At 41.3% G+C, this 21,596-nt stretch overlaps 1 protein-coding gene across 6 annotated transcripts; it reads right to left on the bottom strand.

Annotated features, from left to right (window-relative positions):
• Positions 1–1,298: 1,298 nt before the first annotated feature.
• RBM17 (RNA binding motif protein 17) lies at positions 1,299–16,753 on the bottom strand. 6 transcript variants are annotated; one of them, XM_074869701.1, is made up of 12 exons: positions 16,676–16,753; positions 14,923–15,063; positions 13,613–13,729; positions 12,527–12,693; positions 10,489–10,586; positions 9,455–9,511; positions 6,801–6,942; positions 4,682–4,833; positions 3,892–3,968; positions 3,421–3,519; positions 3,028–3,100; positions 1,299–2,884 (listed from the first exon to the last, which is right to left on the bottom strand). In XM_074869701.1, the coding sequence occupies exons 2-12, from the start codon at positions 15,043–15,045 to the stop codon at positions 2,781–2,783; spliced, it is 1,209 nt and encodes a 402-aa protein (XP_074725802.1). In that variant the 5' UTR covers positions 15,046–15,063; positions 16,676–16,753; the 3' UTR covers positions 1,299–2,780. The 6 variants fall into 6 exon arrangements, with proteins under 6 accessions (XP_074725802.1, XP_074725803.1, XP_074725797.1 ...); XM_074869702.1 differs by having other exon boundaries at positions 3,892–3,965; XM_074869696.1 differs by having other exon boundaries at positions 3,028–3,519.
• Between the last annotated feature and the right edge of the window lie 4,843 nt (positions 16,754–21,596).

The raw sequence follows: 21,596 nt of genomic DNA, 5'->3' as shown, positions 1-21,596 counted from the left end.
AAAGACAAACAAACAAGTAAAACTTGGGAGCTGCAACGAAGAACTCCAAATTAAGTGCTGCTGAGCCTTTTGAGAGGGCGCTGATGAATCACGGAGGGAAAAAAATGGATGTGTAAGCAGGAAGAGCTGGAGGTGTTAAACGAAGAGTAATTTGAGAAACTACTAGAAATAGAAATAAGCCAGTAACAAGATTGCAGAGAGGCAGGAAGCAGAGAAGTAAATTCAGAAGCAAATTTTGAACGGCATGCAAGATACAGTCATACCTGAGAAAGTCTGAGCCAACACATCAACACCGGCTAAGTGGAAGAATGTGCATTTGTAAAAAAATGCTTCCTACTAACTACATTGCCTGTGACAAGTAAGGTCTGACTAAGGATCTCGGCCACTATGTCTGATCCTTTCCAGGTTTCCACACCTGTGTATGTGTTTGCACTTACCGTGGCAGCACCTAAACTCACAATCCAGGCTCCAGTGCCATGTATTTGTACAGCACCCACCAAGAGATGACACCAAGGCAATGCAGGTCTGCTAACACTTGAGGGAGAGGTATGTTTAAGCTGTTTTAATGACCCCACAGTACAAAAAAATACTTTATTTATAGCATGAATCTCCTACACAAAACACTACATTAACAAGCCCTCTCCCCTACATTTCCAGCGGTAAACTTTACCCATAAGCCTTCAACCACAATAAGGGTTTTTAGAACTAAATGGTTCAAAACTTGCCAGTAAAGCAATTCTCAGCAAATGGAAGACCTCCCAACTCAAACTGGAAGTGCAGAAGCTGGCAGAGAAACAGCAGAACAGCTGATTAGAAGACATAAAAACCAGCCTGTATAACTCAGGAAATGCTTACAGCTACTCCCTCAGAACAGCAGTATTTGATAAGAACCATAAATGATGTTTCTTAAAGGCAAATCACATTTCCAGCTCAGATCATATTAAATCAGTTATCAGCGCTTAACCTTCTACAGCATCCCAAATTATTTGACTCTTATAAGCGATTCTATGCTAATTCATATTAGGCTAGTTTCTTTTTTACTACATAGTAGCAAAGGCCTTAAAGTGTTGCTCAAGGTCAAACAGAAAACTAACAGTGGAGCCAGTAACAGAATCTAGAGTCTGTTATTGCCCCAAGTCCTGTGGTTTTAGTATTAGTCAGGCTGGTTCTTCACCTCTGCTGCAGACAGGTTTTCTAATGGTGGATTGCAGCGACTGCCAAGAGCAGCACACGTGGTGCCTCTGTGGGAAGGCCTTGTGCAACGGAAGAGGACAGTAAGGAAGCCAACACACGGTAGGTAAAATACAAGTTTTTTTTAAAAATTGTTTTCTGTTTTACAAGCAAATGTTTGTAGAGGTTGGTGGAACACAAGCAGACAAAAGCAAAACACAAGACCAAGGGTTTGTCATATAGATCTGCAGCCAAAACTTAATAAAAGGGCAATAACTGGAGATATTCACAGCATTGATCAACTACAGGTCTATACCCCCTCCCCCCAATACATGTGTATAACAGGAAAAAGACATCCAGCATCAGCTTTCAAACAGCTAAAATGCCCTCAGAGCACACTTTCATTAATATCTGCACAACTCCTGGTGCAACAGAGCACTGAGACAGCTGCCATCATTGCATAGCCACCTCTTGCCAACTCTTTGTCACTACTGTTCCCGAACAAAAAGCAAACACGAAATCAGGAGCAGAGTGCTATATATTATTTTACATCAGATTAAGAGTTGTAGTGTTTAGTAGTTTAGTTTGTCAACTCTTCAGATTTTCATATGAGAATTTTCTTCCATCACCTACTTCGAAAACTTCCACTGGAACTCCTCCTCAAAAATAATTAAGCCTAACCCTGATATTATTTGACCTCAAATATAGAAATATATATAGAAAGAGCAAATGCCAGGTTTGAACCATTTAAACAAAAAGTTAGTTACTTATGTGTGACGTTAGATGAAGTGAGAACCTGACAGCTGTCCAGATACAAGAATGAGTTTCCCTCTGTTCTACCTACAGCATTTCAACAACGCCCTGCAATCGGTTAACCCTGGACATTTCTAGCAAAGACTGCTTGACAGCACAGAGCTCCTGCTAACAATCCCCTCATTCTGATTCAAATGGCTAAGCATTTTAAATTCCCTCCTCCTTCCATTTCCCTGGGTTAAACGTGTATTTTCTTTGGGTTTGGGAAGAAAGACAGATTCATTCCTTGTTCCTTTAGTCTCCATTCTGGCACAGAAAGTATCATCCTGGAGTCAGGAGAGAACAAACGAGCTGCCAACTGTCCAAGGACCCCAAATCACTCTGGCGTGCAGAGGTGGAGGACTTAGGAGAGCAAGGCTGTAACTCTGAGAGATACTGTCAGGGCAGTATGACAGAAGTATGACAGCACGCAGTCCTTTTCCAAAGCTTCCCACTTAGTGTGGATGCAGCACAGGGACTCCATGATGAAGCACCAGAACAAGGAAAGCAGGAATACAGACAAAGCATCTCCTCAGCAGTGGCTTTTCAAAAGAACGAAGTCCTCTGAAAGCTCAAAAAAAAAATAGGATCCCCAGAGCAATAAGCAGAATTGTGCAATTCAAAAACACACAGACGTGAATCTTACTTTCAAAGGGCTTTATATTACAAAAAATGTAAGTCACAACGAATGCGAAAAATCCATTCAATGAGGCCTGTTTCCAGTTTGCTAGGAAAGCTACTTTTCTCTTCTTTATTCCCAGCCTACCACTGAAAACATGATTGCCAAAACAGTGACACCTCGGGCTAGATTTTTAAAATCAGACTTGCTCTGCCAGATCCAGTACTCTGAACTTGTCCAGGTTGTAGAAACAAGCCTTCACGACTCTGCCTCCAAAGTATCTTCCATTTAGATCCACAACAGCTGGAATTAAAGCCAAGAAAAGGTCAGCGAGCAGCAATTCAATAAAATAAACATTTCTTTAGCTAAACAGTCTGATCAGTGAGACTGTTTAATCTCTCTACAGAAGTTAACTGAGGTTCACAAGACACAATTTAGTATCCCACCTTTGATGGCAGATTCAACCCGTTCAAACTCTAAAAATATTCTTACAGCTTCATCATCAGGGGCACCAGGAATCTGAAACAAAACGACCCCCCCCAAACCCAGAAGCAATTAGAACAGTCGTAAAAATACTGTTTTAAATTGCTGTTCTTCATAAAAGTAGTGAAGAGAACACAATAAAAAGGTTCCAAAAGCACAACACCCAGAGATTTTTGCTCAGTTTGTGACATTAAAAGTTTGTATCTTACAGACTGGAAAAATCCAGAATCACAACACAGCAAAGGACCCTGAGAGATCTTCTGATCTACACCCCTTCTCTTAGGCAGTAAGTCATGAGGAACAAGTGCCCAGTTTGCTTCCAGAGCAGCCAAAAAGAGAGACAGATTATCTCTTACCTCAAAGATGACACATTTTCCAACCTTGCCATATTTCTCGCATTCCTCCTTAGTTTCCACTTCTAGATCTTCATCCACCTCCCCAGCACCTACCATGTTCTGAAAGTTAAAAGAATAAACCCAACTCACCGGGTGTACTCTGTACAGATGATAATCTGTACACAAATCATGGATGCATGCAACTGTCACCACGAATACTTTAAGCTTCTGTTTACCAGTTAAGAGCCACAGGAGGAGACAGTTCCTCAGCACTAAAACAAGGTAACTGTATAATCTAAAGCAGTGTCCATCTACAGTCACAACTTGTATCTCAGGAAGACGCATATTATCTCCACAACACAAAGCACCATGTAGGTGCAGGCCAGAACTGCCTGAACTGTACAGTCACTGTGACACAAACACAGGTTTAAACATTTCAACCAGTCCCGTATACTGCAAACACCAAGACGTGTTCTCTTAATCCTGACTTACCCTTAGTAAGACCACTTTAGTTGGGCATTTCAGTATCTCAGTCAATGGGTTAGAATCTGCTTTCTTGCCCGTTTCTGCTATGACAACAGAACAGTTAATCACGGAATAATTTAAGACTAAAGTTCATTTAAACCTTATATGGGGGCTTTTCTCAGAATCTTACTGCTTTCAAACAGTGGAATAAAAGCAACAAAATATAGTTTTGTATGAGCGAGGATCGGTCATTCAGAACTTGCAGCTACTTGGAAGGATAATGAGCAGAAAAATCACTTCTAAAGAAATGAATGAAGCTAACACACTGACAAGGTACTATGAGAGAAATAATTCATAAGTTCAGAATTGTAACAGATCCCCTAAGAACTAAAAATCAGATCTCCTGACTTCCAATACTTGTACTGAAGCAGAGGTGCTGTTCTAGTGAGCCTAGGTGTCATCTCTAGATCAGACAATAGTGGGGAAATGAGAGCAGTATCTAAGCACGTGACAGGGAGAAAGCCAGCAGAAGCAGAGCAGGATCACCCCTTGAAGAGAAGAGGCTTCCAAACACTGAAGGAGGACAACTGATGGGGGAAGAGGAGGATGAACTAAAATAATTAATAGAGGAACACTTTTTAGAAAGATAAAAAAGATAAATTTCCACAAAAAGGAACATAAGTCATTCTTCCAATTCTAACTAGTATTTTCTTCAAGGACAAGATAGCAAACAAAAAATTCACAAGCTTTCATTGAACCTAAACTATTAATTTTCCCTGACCATTTTCACAAATTTATTGGTGTAGGACTAAATTACCTTTCTCTGCAGAATCACCAACAATGATCTTGCCACCCCTCTTGCTTGTTTTCTCTACTGACAGTGCTGTGCTCAGCCCCTGTTCGTGCTTTCCCAGTCCCTGGCCCTCTCTGAAACCATATTTCTGCATGATTTTGTGAGCTACTGTCCCTCTGCAAAGAGAAAAAGCATCCATTAGTAAAGGTTTCTTACGCAAAACATTAACATTGCATTTCTCCCAAGTGCTCAAATACTCTACCCTCCTAAAATCTCATTACACAGAGACTGAAAACATAAGAGCTTCTACACGACTTTACAACCTAGTAATTTCACAGCACCCTGTGAAGATGAAGTGTTACCCCTGAATTACAGATAGAAAAGCTGTCAGAGAAGTTGACTAAATAAAACTGTTGATATTTGTCCAACAAAACCCAACTTCTATTAGCAGTGCAAGTCAGCATCATATGCTCTACAGAATGGTTTTGGCTGGAAATGACCTTTAAAGGTCAGCTAGTCCAACCCCTCTGCCATGGGTAGGGACATCTTTCACGAGATCAAGGTCCCGACAGTAAATCACAAAACAGATTGGACCAAGGTCTATTTAGTCCAGTTTCTTGTCTTTGTCAGTGGCTGGTATCAAAAGCTTAAGAGAAAAGGCAGATGTGGAATGACCTGCTTCCCAGAGATCACATTCCACTATCTATGAGCTCAAAGTTGGTGTAAACACCAGACCACGTACAAGGTTTTGTTACCCCTTCCTATAACAAATCTGGATATCCTCAGTATTAATTTAAACATGTCTCATCTTTCTGAATTTTCAAGAACGAATTGAGACAATAAAGTCCCCAACCCATTTAAAGGTACCTTTTTTTAAGTACCTTCTAAAAAGCACCTCCGCTGACAGGTTTTTAAATTCCCACTAACGGAACAGATAGAATCAAAATATACCTACATGTGCTGACATTTCTCTGGAGACCATAGCTAGATAGGCCAAGACACAAAAGACATGCCATGGTATAATAGTTTATACTACAGTAAATATTCTATGCTCAGTCACCTCCATTTTACCAACAGGCATATAAGATTAAACAGAAAATGCAGGATCAGTGACTACAAAATTATTTTCTAACCACACTGTATGAAACATACAAAGACACATTAAAAAAGGTCAAAAAATCTGGCTATGTAATGCTGAAAGGTTGAAACACTAAGTCACAGAACAAACAGTAGCCAATTGTGTGGTCAAAGGAAGGCAGGTTAGGTCTTATTTTCAGCACTTCCTTCAGTGAAGTGAAGGTCCCAGGACATTGCTAACTAGAGGTGGTAACAACACAAACTGGTCCAACAGTACTGAGTTTGGTTATCCTTTCTCTAGATGATGTAGAAAAAAAAAAAAGAGCGTTTCTATAAAAGAAACTGCATGAAAAATTGTCTCCAAAGTGGAAATGCAGTGTAATAATGTAATAAACTACATTTTTATGTCTGTGTTCCTCCTGGATACAGTTTTGACTACACTGAGGCTGCATTTCCACAATACCCGATATGACTGATAAGAGGGGCATAGCCAACCACTACACTTTTCAAATGAGACCTTTAAGCTGTTTTTAACTATAAATTCAACTTCACTTTGTTGCCACAGTAGTGACACAAGCGTTACACACAACGCTAATCCAAGGCAGAAAAGTACATGGACAGATTTGCAGCCACAGCTGCCACATTCATACAAATATGCTTTGAATTTCTAAACAAACAAACAAAGCAGAGCTGAAATGACTTGCCCACTGGTACGTAGCAAATTTAAGACAAAGCTGGAAAAGAAACCTAGAGGAACTGACATGCCATCTGTGTCTTCCTGTACACATTAGCTTGGCTTGTACCAGCATAAACACTTTAATACTGGAATGTGGCTTCAGAACTCGCTTAAAGCACAGCCTTGAATGCAACCACCTCAAATGCATTCCCCTCCATCAAGTAAATCCACTGCTTTTTCTGTATCCTGCCAGTTAGGACTATATGCACTCAGACTAACCACATACATGCAACGGGTTGTGTTCTTCTCTACTGACAAACTGTTTTAACTTTTTGTTTCCACCACCTTCTAATGTCTTTTTCCACAAAACGTGCAAAGTCAATCATTTACCCCATGTTAGCAAGGAAAGAGTTGCTAGGTCCCGTGGGGGAACGAGGTCTTTCTGGCTCATCATACACTGGAGGAGGAATAGCTGCTTTGGAAGATGGTGCCCGTGGTCTTGACTCCTCTTCAAATGGAAACGATGCTACAGCTGAAGAAAAGAGACACTTGCTTTTTCACTGAAATACTTTGCATGAACTACCTACTTGAACTTATGAACACTAGAGTACTGTGCCTTCAATCTAACTCATTTACAGACAGCTCTTCATCTACAAGTTGTACTTTTTTCTGCTTTAATAGTAACAAATTACAAAAAAGGAGTCTTCTACATAAATCCAAATCAGAAGAATGTTTCCTTTGCACATGAATCATAGAATAGTTTGGGTTGGAAGGGACCCTAAAGATCATCTAGTCCAAATCCCCCTGCAATGAGCAGGGACATCTTCAACTAGATCAGGGTGCTCAGAGCCTCATTCAGCCTGTCCCTGAATGTTTCCAAGGATGGGGCATCTACCACCCCTCTGAGCAACCTGTGCCAGTGTTTCACCACCCTCATCATAAAAAATTTCCTCCTTATGCCCAATCTAAATCTACCTTCCTCTAGTTTAAAACCACTACCCCTCGTCCTATTGCAAGAAGCCCTACTAAAAAGTCTCTCCCCATCTTTCTTATAAACTCCCTTTAAGTACTGGAAACTGCTATAAGGTCTCCCTGGAGCCTTCTCTTCTCCAGCTGAACCCCCCCAACTCTCTCAGCCTGTCCTCACAGGGGGGTGCTCCAGCCCCCTGATCATCTTCGTGGCCTCCTCTGGCCCTGCTTGAGCAGGACCGTGTCCTTCTGCTGTTGGTGCCCCCAGAGCTGGACCCAGCACTGCAGGGGGGGGTCTCAGGAGAGCGGAGCAGAGGGGGAGAATGCCCTCCCTCGACCTGCTGGCCATGCTTCTCTTGATGCAGCCCAGGACACGGCTGGTTTGCTGGGCTGTGAGCACATACTGCCGGGTCATGTCCAGCTTTTCATCCACCAAACACACGCTGCTTTAACACCTCCTCATCACTCTCCCTCTCAGAAACAAGGCTTGAATTATTCTGGATTTTCCTCATAGGATATACAATGAGTTTGTATCCATAGGTCTATAATGCATTTATTAACCTCTTAATAAGGCCACCTGCACAACAGTGAGTTTATCCAGACAGAGGACAAGCAAACTTAAAAGCCCCATTCATGAGGAAGAGAATTATGATAAAAATGGATCAACACACACAGCCTGGGGCCTGAGGACTGTAAAGAGAAGTACACTGTACATTTACACAAAAGAGAAACCAGTCTATTAAAAAGAACTTGAAGCAAAGTATTTATACAATCTTAAGACATCTCACTGCAACTTTTCCTGGGGGATGGAGATATATATCTCTCTATATAGATATCTCAATCATACCAATTATATTATTAAACTATCTTCCACTAACAAGTCAAATGGCAAAATGTAAAAAATAGCCTATGGAACACTAAAGAAAATATGCAAACCACGCTTCTGAATGTACTTATGGACTTTCAGGCTGACTTCATTTTAGAGTATTTTCTTGCAAACTAGTGCTTGTACCATACCAAATAAAATGTCAGACATGAAGTTTGGGGATGTCATATGAGGAAAAATATCCCTATTTAAGCAGCAGATGGACTGGGCTACAGCAATATTGCTACAGCAATATTTTCTCAGGTTTTTCCAGCCTAGCTTTGAGCATCAAGTAACAAGCTGTACAAAGGTTTCCTTGTGAGATCATGTCACATTTTGAAAGCTCTCCCCCTCAGGATATTTCTACCATTTCCAGCCTATATTTACTTTTCCTTGACACCGCTCAATTGCTCTTAATTATTTACTCAAAACAATCTCTTTCTGTTTTTAATGTTTACACACTTCAAATGCTTTCACTATTATATCATTCACTTACTTCACCAAGCTTTATTTCAATCTTCTCATAAATAAAATCAGGACTCCCAAAGTTTGTGTGCATAAGATTCTTTTTTCTTATTATTTTTTAACGTACACAACATACTGTTTATTATTTTAATTTAAAAATTTAAGACAATTAGACATGCAAAAAACAAAAAGGAACAGTTTTGCTCTTACAGCAAGATTATGCCATCTAGTGGACAACTACAATCTTCAAGCTACCTTCATTGCGGGGAAACCATAGTGCACACACCCCTCTTCAGCAAATACTGTATCCCTCAAAACCACAAAATGCTGTCTGTAGTGCATAACTCCTTCAGAAAAGATACTCATAAAGTACCTCCTAAGGCAAAAGGTAATGGAAAAATTCCCCTCTCCATACTGGGGAGGTTTCTAATCTACCCAGAGAAACCTGTCTGCGTTTCTTCTGTCACATCAGAAATGAGTAACTGAATATGGTTATAACAGAGCAGCCTGCGTGGTGGTTTACCTCTCTAGCAATACAGAAAGAATCCTTCAGAACAGAGATGTGAAGCTCAGTAGTATCGCAGGTTCCCCATAGCTTCCCCCCATCAACAAAGGACTAGTGTAAGTGCTTCTGCCACAAAGAATTGTATGGGAAGAGCGGCAGGACAACTTAACTGAACAGAAAGTTGAGTGAGAAATAAACACCACTGCTAGGTTTTAGACAACAGGGTTTTGGTGTACTTACGTTCCTTGTCCTTCTCAACAAGAGAAGTGGGTGGTGCAATGGCAGCTCCTCCCATACCTGTGAGCAAAATGGAAGACACCACATTTGTACGATTAGGTTCTGCTGCTTGGAATAGCTTCACTGAATCTTAACACAGCTGCTGGCTCCTTACCAGCCAATTCTTAACACACATCTCTACCAACAGAAAAGTAGCAAGAGAGCAGTCTGAGAAGTCTCAGTAGTGGTAAACTATAAATGAATGAAAGGCACACCAAGGGAGACAACATCAAATGGCAGTGATGTACTACATATGGTGTCTATCATAAACACATTTCATAGGATTTCAACATTAAAGACTGAAGTGAAACAAGTCTTCAGTTCTAAAACTGCTCAATCAAACCAAATTAAAAATATACTCTGCTCAAGATTAATTAGTTTCAAAAGTACAAAGCCTCTTCCATATTTAAATGAGCAATATTATAATGTAGTCCCAAACTTCCAAGGGAGACCAAATATTTTAAATGTCCTGTCAGAAATTTTCTTTTTTAAAGTAACAACAGACCTGAATTATTTACTTTGTTGCTGAAAGAGAATAAAGATTAATTTTGCTCATGCAAAGACATCTCATCACCCAGATCCACATCTTCTAACTACTTCTAAGGGCATTCACATAATAAAGGCAAGACCAGTAAGCTTTAATAATGACAAAATCAATAGTGGTTCTCATAGTGTGGTTTTATCTCATGCCCCAGTCCCTTCCTGGAACCTACACCATGCAGAAACTTAGAACAGGTATCCACAAACTAACATAAAAAAGAAGTCTTTTCACAAATAATTTAGTTGCCACCTGCCTCCATGGAAAGAACAGTTTTCTGTGTTACAACAGTTACGGTGTACTAAAATGCTAGGTTTATTCTCAGGGCTCAGAAATAACAGTATACTTCTCAGCTAAGAACAGAGAAATACAGATTCCAGGAAACAGGAACAGGATTGTGAATTCCTCCCCCCAGCTTCTTCTCTTTTTTCCCCATCAAAAACATAAACATCTCCCTTACTTCTTTTTCGTCTCTCCCTTTCGTAATCTTCATCTTCATCAGAATCTGGATCTGGTCTTCTTGAAAACCCACTGGCTTCATGTCTGTCTTTACGTCTTCTAGGAGACATGGTATGTTAGGATAAGAAACCATCGAAGTTAACTCTTTCCTTTAATTTGCAATCCCACCTTTGCAGTGTGATTTACACTGCTACGTTCTAACTGACATTTTATAATGCTTTCCATGAAGGTGTAAGCAAACACCTTTACTTTGTTTCTTTATTTCCATCCTCATGGAGTAATTTTTGTAAAATATAAGATGGATCCAAAGCAAGATCATTCTCCACTTGCAAGGCAGCCAAGAAGAATGTCTAGAAATGAAGAAGCATCTGCATAAATCTAGTCCAACCTGACTATGGCGACTGAATAACTACAGCGGAAGAGGTGTTGAATAGAACCGATAGCAAGGTAGCAGACATTAATTAATCACCATGCTCTGAATAGAATTCCTTTTAAATTCCCCAATCACAGACTATGCAGAGTATTATAATTTACTTAGTCAATTAAAAAACCTCAAAGAATCATTACACTTCAACATCAGATTATTGAGATGCTAGCTTGGCAATTAAAATAAGATTCAGGCAAGTCTACTAAAACTTTTAACTTTAGGTGAGAAACACTTCAACAACTGTTTGCACTTTAACTGTTATTTATTGTGATCATGACATTACTCATTTTAATGCTTTAGAAAAAGGAAAAATATTTTTCCCAAAAAGTTCAGAGCACAGCTTGGGGCATAAATCAGATCTCATTCCCAGCACAGTCATCAAAACTGCTAAAAGATGCTAAAAACAGCACCACTATGGAACCAGACAAAATTTCTGAATCTCTACACTGTGAGTTTAAAACAAATGTACACTCAGTTCAAACACCCAGGATATCACAAAGCATACATCTGATGCAGGTTTGGCTGAGATTGTTTCCTCAATTTTAAATCAGAATGCATTATGTATTTTTCACTTCCTCTCTCTAATTTTTATATACAAAGACTACTCTCTTGGTCCACGTACTACAAGTACAAGCACGACTAAATAGCAATCAACGCCAAAGCTGTGGAATTGACAGCCCAGGTTTCTGAGATCTCCCATGCTAGTTGCAGTATGACAGAACCTCAGGCATTCCTCCTCCACCAGAACAATGAAGATGTAACCAAGAGAAGACAGAGCAGTCCAAATGACTGGAAATATTAATTTCCATAATCTAAACCAGACAACAGAACATCCCTCTTGTAATTCCACAGACTTTAGATGATTCATAACATGATGAAACTGGCTTATTAATTTCACTTAAAATAAGCAAATATAATCTTACTGCCTGGCTGGCAGATGTTTTTACTACCTATTTTAATAGGACACGGAATCTGCATGCAACTTCTCTAATACGATTAGACAGATTTCTTATTCCAGGGAAAGGGCATTAAGGTAATTAAAAATAAATGCTATTGTCTTTTGTCCAGAGACAAAGGAGTAACACACAATTAACTAAACAGAATGCAGAATATTAAAAAAGAAAGTGCAGCTATGCCTCTCAAAGGCTGCGCTAGCTACATCTTTAAAACTGAAACACATTCATGTATCAGTTTGGAGTATTTAAAGGCAGGAAGGATGGCTTACCACTGAGCATTGAAAGGTACTTCTGTGGTTGTGTTACACTGACTACAAATGCTCTAAAATACCTTCAAGGTCAAAGCCTGATACTGATGCACGAAATACCCAAATACTGCTGCTACTATTGAAATAAAGTAAATGTAGAAAATCTTGACACACATCTTTCAGCCAAAGAGGCTGTGAACATGATAAATCCTATAATTTTTGCACTATTAGGCGATTTTAGCTAGAGTATTAAAACTTAATTAAAACATTGTGCTTGTTTCTACAGTATTGTTCACAAAACCTGTAAGAATATCCCTGAAACTGCTTAGAGGGATAAAACTAAACAAACCCATTTTTCTAGTCTTTATCTAATTGTCAATATGTGATGAGTTTAAACAAAAGCCTTACTTTTCTCTTTCTTCAATCTCCTTTTGCCTCTCCAGCTCACGCTGCCTCTGTCGTTCCTCTCTTTGACGTTTTACCACTTTTTCATAGTCATTTGGGAACATGGGATCATACTCATCCGCCAAAGGAATCAACACATCTCCCGCAGAAAAACCACTAGGTACAGGATCCTTACAAAGGAAAAAAGAATTTTTTCAGCTGAGATCTGAAAGTTTCCAGTTGAACACTAAGAGTTTAACAGTTCCTTTTCACTCCAAACACCACAAAACTCAACTCCTGTGTTCCCTGACAGAAGATAATAATCCTAAATCCACTGGTACTGAAGAAATCTTTGCTTTACTCAAAATTCACATTTCACCCAGTCTCTCCCTATCTCAAATTTTTCCATGAAGAAAGAATCACCCTCATCCACTCCTCTGCCAAATACAAAGCAGTTGCAAATCAGCATGGACAAGAATTTTTCAAACCCCATTAATTCGTTATTAGAAGTATTTATGGCATCTTGCTGTTTCAACCATCTGCAAGAGGTTCTCCCACACAATCTCATCAGTCTTTTACCTCATCTGCTATTAATATAATTCTGACAGAGGTGCACATGCTGTTCTTTCATCTGAAAGAACTATTTCAGAACCATCACCTTTGAAGAAGTTTCAGGGAGAAAGTTTTTTTTGATTCCTTAGGATGAGAAATCCATTTTAAAAGGTTAGGAGGCTTTTCTTTTTATTTTTGGTTGTTACACAGGTCCAGCTCCAACACTGGTGCAATCACAGTTACATCCATTATTTACCTGACCGAACTGCTATCTTACAAAGTACTTTGAAGATGTTCAGGAGAAATACACTAGGAACCCTTTTATTTTAATTGCACGTTAACCTTCGTGATTCCATGTTGTATCACATGGAAGTCTGTATACAGTTGAAATGTTAATTAGAAAACCTCCAAGCAGAGAAAATCAATTTCAGAAAATTATCACTTCTTTGACCACTAGGAAAGTCAATGAAGAAAAAAAAAAAATGCAGGCTGCAGTCAGGGAATTCCAATTCCAAAACATCTGTTAACAGCTGGACTTTATAGCTGCCTTGGTCTTACCTTTAACCCAGCTGCTACATGAGGTGGTGTGTCCACAATCTGTCTCTCATCAGAAGAGCTACCTCGTTTCAGGTCAATCACTGGAGCAAGGACTGTTGTCTGTTTTGTTCTCTGACTCTGAAAAATCACCAAAACACAAGAGATGTTTGAAAAATGGTAGCAAAACAATTTTCTATAGAGCAGCTTGCTTTATATACTTGCAGCTGGCATCTCCATTTTTTTTTAAAAGGATGAAAAACACTGTTTCAGATTCTTCACTGTGCAAAGCTCAATATACCATTTCTCTTCAGTTTATCAACATGCAGTAATTCTCAACATTTCTAATGAACCTTGACTTGGATAACTAAGTTTATGCCACTTTTAGTGGTGGCAAAGGCCACTCAGTTCTCAGACAGATGCTTGCCAACTGTGGTTAAAGAGAGGCTACACAAATACAGATCTGATGCAATATTTCAAAAATCGCTTCAGTAAAACCAGTGCACACCTTCCTCTTTTTAAGCGAGCGAGATCAGACTTTGCTTGTGCATGCACAGTGGTAGGTGAATGGACGAGGACCAGAATCACACATTAAAAATTCAGACAATCTCTTCAGATGAGTTTGAACCAAGTGCATCGTTTTAAGAAGGGGCTCAGTTATTCCAAAGATCTACTGTTCTTCATATTTTATAATCTGATAAACATATTAATCTATTCTGAACTCTGAATTTTCTAATCCTATCCTATTCTTCTATTAGTCTATGCATACACTGCATACCAGTTACATAGACAAAGAATATATCTAATATAGTGGTCATTCAGATTTCATTCATGCAGGTTGTTCCAATTATCAACTAAATCCCGCCCTCAATTTTAGCAGCATAAATCAGGAGTAATTCCAGTGAAAAAATGCTGTGCTTACTTAGTATTCAGTATCAATGCTATAATTTATTTTTTAATTAAGTAATCTTACTCTAGAACCTACATACCACAAAGAACACACATGTCCTGTCTGAGCCAGAGTATCAACATATCAAAGAAAAAGTGAAATACTGTAGTAATAAAAAGAGAAAATGGCTCTGACACTGTTTAATCTCAAGGAATTAGCTTGCACTCCTTCTCCCTTTCACGTACACTGGAAATACTTTCTGCAAAAATTTCTAATGCATGATGATTTTCTCCCTTCAACTTTGCTAGGCTCCTCACTACATACTCATAGATAAATCCCAGCAGAATTACTCCAAATCGATATTCTAAGGTCACAAACTTTCCTCAATACTCTGAGCACAAAAGAAGTTTGAATAATAGAAAGCAAAAATACAAAAGGACTATACCTTTGCTTGTGTGAGAGCTGCTTTCTTCACCTGCAGTTGAGACTGTAGTAGTTTGAAATTTTTGGACCAGCCTTCTGTTTTAGAATCGCTGGTCTCAACTCCCAAGTCATCGTAAAGTGACATTTTCTCTTCAATTTAAAACTAAAAGACAAAAGAAAAAAATCCGGATGACATAACCAACCTACGTCCAGGGCTGATTTGCTGCTAGCTTGCGTATGCTTGTACACCGTATTTTTATGTATCTTTTTTCCAAAGCCAGAGTAAATTCAAAGTTATAATATTTTTCTGGTAATAATACTATTTGAGTGCTAACAGGTGTTGGAAACTTCCTAAAACTACATTTGTAACATTAGATATCAATCTTTTCAGGCTTTGAAGAAGTTATGCTGTAGTTCACAAAGAAATTCAACATTATGTATCACACAAGCCTCAAGACTTCTGAATCAAACACCAAAGAATTATTGTCTCTGCTGACCTTAAAAACTATTCACACAAACACAACAACATTCCAATCATCTTGAATGTCACTATTGTTTTGCACCACTGTAAGGATGTATCTTTCTTATATTAAAGATACTTGTCAGAGTATTATTAACTATTACCACATTTAAAGGCCTCTCAAATACATAAAGTTTATATATGCACATACACACAACACACACATATATATATAAAAAATTAACTAGGTAACAACATCAATAACATGGCATGAAATGTATCCCTTTGATATTGCATCTGACACGAACAGAAGAAGAGAGTATTTGAACGTAATAAGAGGTCTATCACCTGTGGAACAACGTGTAAGCTAATTAGTCTCTGATAGGCCTAGATTACAGTATCTTCACCCAAAACCTGTAACTTCTTAATTTACTGCAGGATCAAACATGACTGATTAATGGTCTGCAGTGAAATCTTATAGACTCATCAGAAAGATCTTGATCTCAAAGATTTGACAGATACTTATATTTGAGGGAACCTGCCTGACATAAGAGATAACTGTTGCTATAATTTATGTGCATTTAAATCTGCAGACAAAGTCTCAGAGACAGCAGACAGCAACTATATTACAACTCCAAAAGGTGGCAAGCCCAGCAAAAGTTTAGAAAAACCCCAACAATTTAATCCTGCAGTGCAATATGAACAACCAGGGCTCAGCAGAACAGAGTTCACTGCAAGAAAATGGAGAAGGTTGCACTCGTTAGAGATTATTAAACGTATGGGCACAAGGAGTGAAATATATAGGGGATTATAATGCATAGGGGAACAGGATGAGGACAGGGCACTACAACAATTCCCACCTGCCACAGGGAAGTAAAGTTTACGCAGTAGGACCGCCGCTATTCTGAGGCAGATATGATGCACTTGGGGGACGTTATGCTACGCGTATGGATATAGGGAAGGTCCTGCCATCGCAGGAAAGGGACCTTCTGCCTCAAAGCCTGGAGGGGAGGGGGTGCACCACAGCACAGTGGGGCACACGGGAGCAAAGCACAGGGGCTGTAACCACGCCAATAGAAACAGAAGGCCGTTATTTCCTCCCCCCGTGAGGACGGAGGGGGCCGAGGCCCGGGCCCCCGCCCCCCCACTCTCCACACGGGCCTAGACCGCTTCGAGGGGAGCAGCCGCACGGCCGAGACCGCCGAGGGAGGACAACCGCCCGCCTACCCGCTCCGCCCTGCCGCCCCACACCCCCTCCCCGGAGCCCGGGACGGCCTTCCCGGGCAGGCGCGGCCGGTCGAGGCCCACCGCTCACCCGTCACCGCGCCGCCGCCGCCGCCATGAGCCGGCCGCTGAGGCAGCCGGGAAGGGCCGCCCCGCGCGGGGGCCGCGCATGCGCACGGACACCCGCCCCGCCCCGCCCCGCCCCGCCCCGCCCGGCCAATGGGCGCCGAGCGCGCTGCGGCAGCGCCGCCATTACACCGCCCCCTGGCGGCCGGCGGCGGGCGCAGCGCCCCCTCAGCCCGCTTCCCGCCCTCCCGCCCCGCCCAGTGCGCACCAGTATGGCACTGGGCAAGGAGCCCCGCGTCCTACCCTGGCCCATCGCCGGGAGTGGGGCCTGGGGGGAGGTGCTGTGATCCCGAAGAGGAGGGAATGGAGGAAGCATTCAGATTGCTGACCGCCGTCTGCACTTGCAGCCCTGATTAAGGTGCCAGACCCACAGCTGAGTCCCCTCTTACAACTGCCTGGTTCAGGGGGGCCGGGCCCTGCCTGCCTGCCCCTCAGCCTGCCTGCCCCTCAGACTTCACAGCATGTTGTTTTAGCAGGCAGGACAGGGCAGGATGCGGCAAAGAGGGGTACGGTGATGAAATCTGCAAGGGCAGAAAGATGATAGCTAATTGCAGAGACGATTTTTTTGTCATGGGTGTGAAGTTTGGGCTCCCAGTTTCCCACAGCCCTCCCCCCTCCCCCCCCCCCCCCCCCCCAACAAATTCCTTTTGGTTTTCACGATGCACATCGAGTGTAATCAGCGCTCTGAGCTGTGTTTCCCTCCTCATGCTGGGAATCCCGTGCCTGATATGCCGTGGGGGTCCTGCAGCGGGGCAAGACCACAATGTTGGTGGGGTCTGGGATCCCCCCCCAGTTGGGATAACCCCAGAGTTTTGAGTCCTGTGCAGTGGTGGTGGATCACAGACCCACTCTGGAGGAGTTTCCAGCTGAGCTGAATGAGGTGGGAGTCATTCATCTGACAGTCTGCATGTAATGTCCAGCAGGTCACTATAATGATCCCTGCAATAACCCTTTTAAAGAAGGTGCATGAAACCCTGGAAATAGAGACAAACAACAATAAACACAATAAAATAAACAATAAAGTTTATTTTGGCAAGATGTTTTAATGCCAAACAGCAAATACTTTCGGATGCTCCATATAGATCACATAAAGAAAGCCACTTCAAATCCCAGTGGCAACAGCCATACGAAACCCCATGTTAGTTCTGCACTCAGAATTTGAATGACCATTAAGAGCCGTCAGGGTTTTTCAGGTTTAAGAGTCTGTGTGGCTGCTGAGGAGAGAAGAAATAATTATTTCAGCTACATTGTGAGGGTTTGGGGAAATGGAGTGGAGATATGTCCCTGCAACATGATGAGTTGCCACTGACCCTTATTTAGTTGGAGCTATACTGGCATTTGGAGCAGATTTAGGAATTTGATCGGCAGAGGGCAGGGCTGTATTTATGCCCACGACTGTATTTTCTCTGTATGTTATATCACAGTTCTCTATACTGTATTTCTAACTCCTTAAGAAATCTGTGGTAGCTCTTTGAATGAGTAATCTGGCAGCTTGTCTCATTGAGCTTTCAGCATTTCCAATTACTTACCAAGTGCACCTTAATTTTTGTGGAAAATAATGGAGACAATGAGTCTCTTCTGAGTTTGACAACACAGTTGTAGTGAAAAAGTTAGGAAGAAAGAAAACTTACACTCATTTCCCATCAAGTGTATTTCCAACATCCCCATATACCATTCAGGCGTGTTTGTTATTTCACTGTGCTATCACTTCCACTAACACTGAGGTCACTGAGTAATCATGATATTGCAAAGTATTTGGCTATTAGAAGTATTTATAGCCTTATGTCATTTGGGCCTAAAGTGGGCTGAATTGGTCGATTGCTCTGATTGTCTAGCTACAGAAATAATTTTTGTTTTCCAAAACGATCCCTAAAGTTCTGTATCTGTCCAAGCCTGGATTTTACCCAACCACACCTATTTCCCATCTTTTCCAGGTAGCTCTCTCCAAAGTCTTGCATTAATTATTTGGATTCTTTTTGACAGCAGCAAGAATGGAGTTAATTTTCTTTTGCTTATAATGGGTGGGTGTATCTCCAGTTCCTACCAAGCATATCAAATCAGATGAGCTGAGATTTCTAAGAATTATGGCCACTCCCACCACGTGATAAAGTGGTGCAAATAAACACGCACCACTGTCTGCAAAGCAAAGCACAATCTGCAACCCCAAAGCAGAGAGCATTGTCACTTCAACCTCAAAATACTACAAGCACTATCTCTATATTAATCAGAAAGTCCTTATCTCCAGCATTGCTTTCAACTGTGCTGTTACGCAGTTCATTTCCCCGTGGTTAGCTGAAAAAATGGTGCTTGTAAGTAAAGCTACTACTTTAAAAAGATCTGATTTCAAGTTCTGGACTATACTAGACTGTTCCCCTCCTACTTATGCTGCTTTCTACTAGGGCAACCTTTCTAGACAGTGCATTTATGGATGAATCTATTTTTGTAATAACAGTGAAAACTTCTTAAATGTAAGAATCACTTTATTTATGGAGGATCTCCCAAGTATCTTCATTTAGCTTCTTGCCCTCACAATGCCTGCATTTTTAAAGGAAGGGATTCATCTGATTCACATCTCTGTAACTTTGTGGAAGGAAAAAAAAAAATCAGCAGGATGCTTCAATACTAATTTTACAGTGGTAGAATCCCATTGAGAAAAGACTGGTATACTATGGTAAGGGAAGTAATCAAATAGTTAATTGCATCAAAAGGTATTGAGAGAAATCACTGTGGATTGAAATGTCGCAGAGCAATATCACAGCATGACAGTCATTGGGAAAAACTAAAAAGAGATTAGAGTCTGCAAAGGTAGAAAACACAATTATAATGGGAGATTTCAATTCCTCCTAGGAACAAGTCACAACAGGAAGGGCAAAGGATAAATTATTAGGCCCATAAATAACTACCTATTAAAGCAATGAATCAGATAATTCACTAGAAAAGAAGCAGCTCTTGGTTAAGTCTGGAGAGTACATTAGACATGGATCAAACTTTCTTTGCCACTGTTTGTAATAATAACCACAATATACTTGTATGCACCCGTATAGGAGCAAAGAAGCCAGCAAAATCCATCTTACTAAATTCAGGGAGGCTGCAGGCAGGTAGAGAGATCTCACCCAGCTGCCAAGTCTAGGGGTCCCAGACAGACTGGAAATGGAGGTGACATTTTTGGGGTCATCCCCAGCACTGTGCATTTTGGAGGTAGGTAATAGTGGTGGCTGAAATATCTTTTTCAGCTATATCTGCGAAGGTGGGGAAGCACTGGCCAGCTCTGTGCCCTCCAACAGACCCTTGATGATGCTGAAGTCTGATCTTCAGGATTTTAAAGGATTTTAAACCTTTCCATGTTAGTGTTTTTCCTCCTGAATCCCACTAATGGTCACCATCTCAGCAGTCCTGTCTCTGTACCTGCCTTTCTTATCTCACCTGGATCTGCTCTGTACCTCTTCTTGCAGCTCCTTCTCCCAACTTAGCAATTTTCTCAGCAGTTTGAGATGAGTTTGATGCAGCTGGGTCTCCTGAGCTCCTGGGAGAGGAGAGGAGAGGAGAGGAGAGGAGAGGAGAGGAGAGGAGAGGAGAGGAGAGGAGAGGAGAGGAGAGGAGAGGAGAGGAGAGGAGAGGAGAGGAGAGGAGAGGAGAGGAGAGGAGAGGAGAGGAGAGGAGAGGAGAGGAGAGGAGAGGAGAGGAGAGGAGAGGAGAGGAGAGGAGAGGAGAGGAGAGGAGAGGAGAGGAGAGGAGAGGAGAGGAGAGGAGAGGAGAGGAGAGGAGGGGGATTATGAAGATGGGGTTACAGGCAGGATCAAAAAGCTGTGAATAAACTCCTGATTTTTACACTGTGAGAAGTGCCACCAGCCTTGGTTGGGACCCCTCATTGTACCAACAGGCAACCTGGAAAAGGTGAACAAGGTGATAAAATTTGCTGTGGATCCCAAATTTTTCAGAGTAATCAGCCAAAAGCTGAAAGCAAAAAGTTGCAGAAGGATGGCATAACTCTGGCTGGGTGATGAGATGGCAGATGGGACCCAGTGTTAATGAATGCAAAGCAATGCACGCAGGAGAAAATAGCACTAACAAAATACACACAGCGGCAGGCTCTAAATCAGCTGCTTCCATTAAGGAAAGAGATGCTGCATTCATTGTGGATAATTTTCTAGAAATGCCTACTCAGTGCTCTGAAGGAGGCAAGAAAACAAACAGGCTGCTAGGAAGCATAAAAATTAAAAAAGAAAAGCAGAAAACATACTTAATATAAATCCAACATTTACATGCACCTTTGAGTGGCCATTGCACTCCTGGGCATCTCATCACCTCCAAAAACCAGCACTGCAATACAAAAACTTAAAGAAATCTGATGTGTGGGCTGAAAAGAGGCAGCTAAAGGGGACCCTGAAAGCATCAAGCATCCAAAATGATATAGAAAAGGTAAATAGGGAGCTCTCATTTTTCTCCCTGATGGTGATCTCTAAGAAGGTATAAAATGAAGCAATGCTGGAGAAAAAAAAGCAGCCGTTAAATGCCTCATTTCATATAATTTCCCTTCAGCTTTGATAGTGGTTTTTGCTGGATGTGGATCATTTGCACTACGTATTACAGATCTCCACTGAGGTTGAGGGTTGCTAATGTGCCAAAATGGCATTAGAGGGCAGTGCGTCGCAACCTAACTGGAGGTCTTTGGGGTGGCAACCGTGGTTGCAGGAAACCCCCCAGAACCGCTGGGGATCAGGAGAGCAGAGCGGTTCCCACCCACGCAGGTGGGAAATTGTGGGGACCACAACACGCCACAAAAACAAAACATCAGGGCTGCTCACAAAAGTGTTGGTCAGGTTAAAAAGTGGTTAAATCCCATCAGATGGTGGTTTCCAGCCAGTGGTGGGGGTCCCAAGCAGAGA

Source organism: Strix uralensis, chromosome 5 (genome assembly GCF_047716275.1).
Source record: "Strix uralensis isolate ZFMK-TIS-50842 chromosome 5, bStrUra1, whole genome shotgun sequence".
Taxonomy (NCBI): domain Eukaryota; kingdom Metazoa; phylum Chordata; class Aves; order Strigiformes; family Strigidae; genus Strix; species Strix uralensis.
The sequence above is the reverse complement of the archived record's forward strand: the minus strand, read 5'-3'. Positions and strand labels throughout refer to the sequence as shown.

Coding starts and splice junctions, on each gene's coding strand:
- RBM17 (XM_074869696.1), bottom strand. CDS start 15,045: ATGTCACTTTACGATGACTTGGGAGTTGAGACCAGCGATTCTAAAACA. Junction 9,512..10,488: donor AAGGGAGAGACGAAAAAGAA/GTAAGGGAGATG, acceptor TTTTGCTCACAG/GTATGGGAGGAGCTGCCATT. Junction 4,834..6,800: donor TCTTTCCTTGCTAACATGGG/GTAAATGATTGA, acceptor TTCTCTTTGCAG/AGGGACAGTAGCTCACAAAA.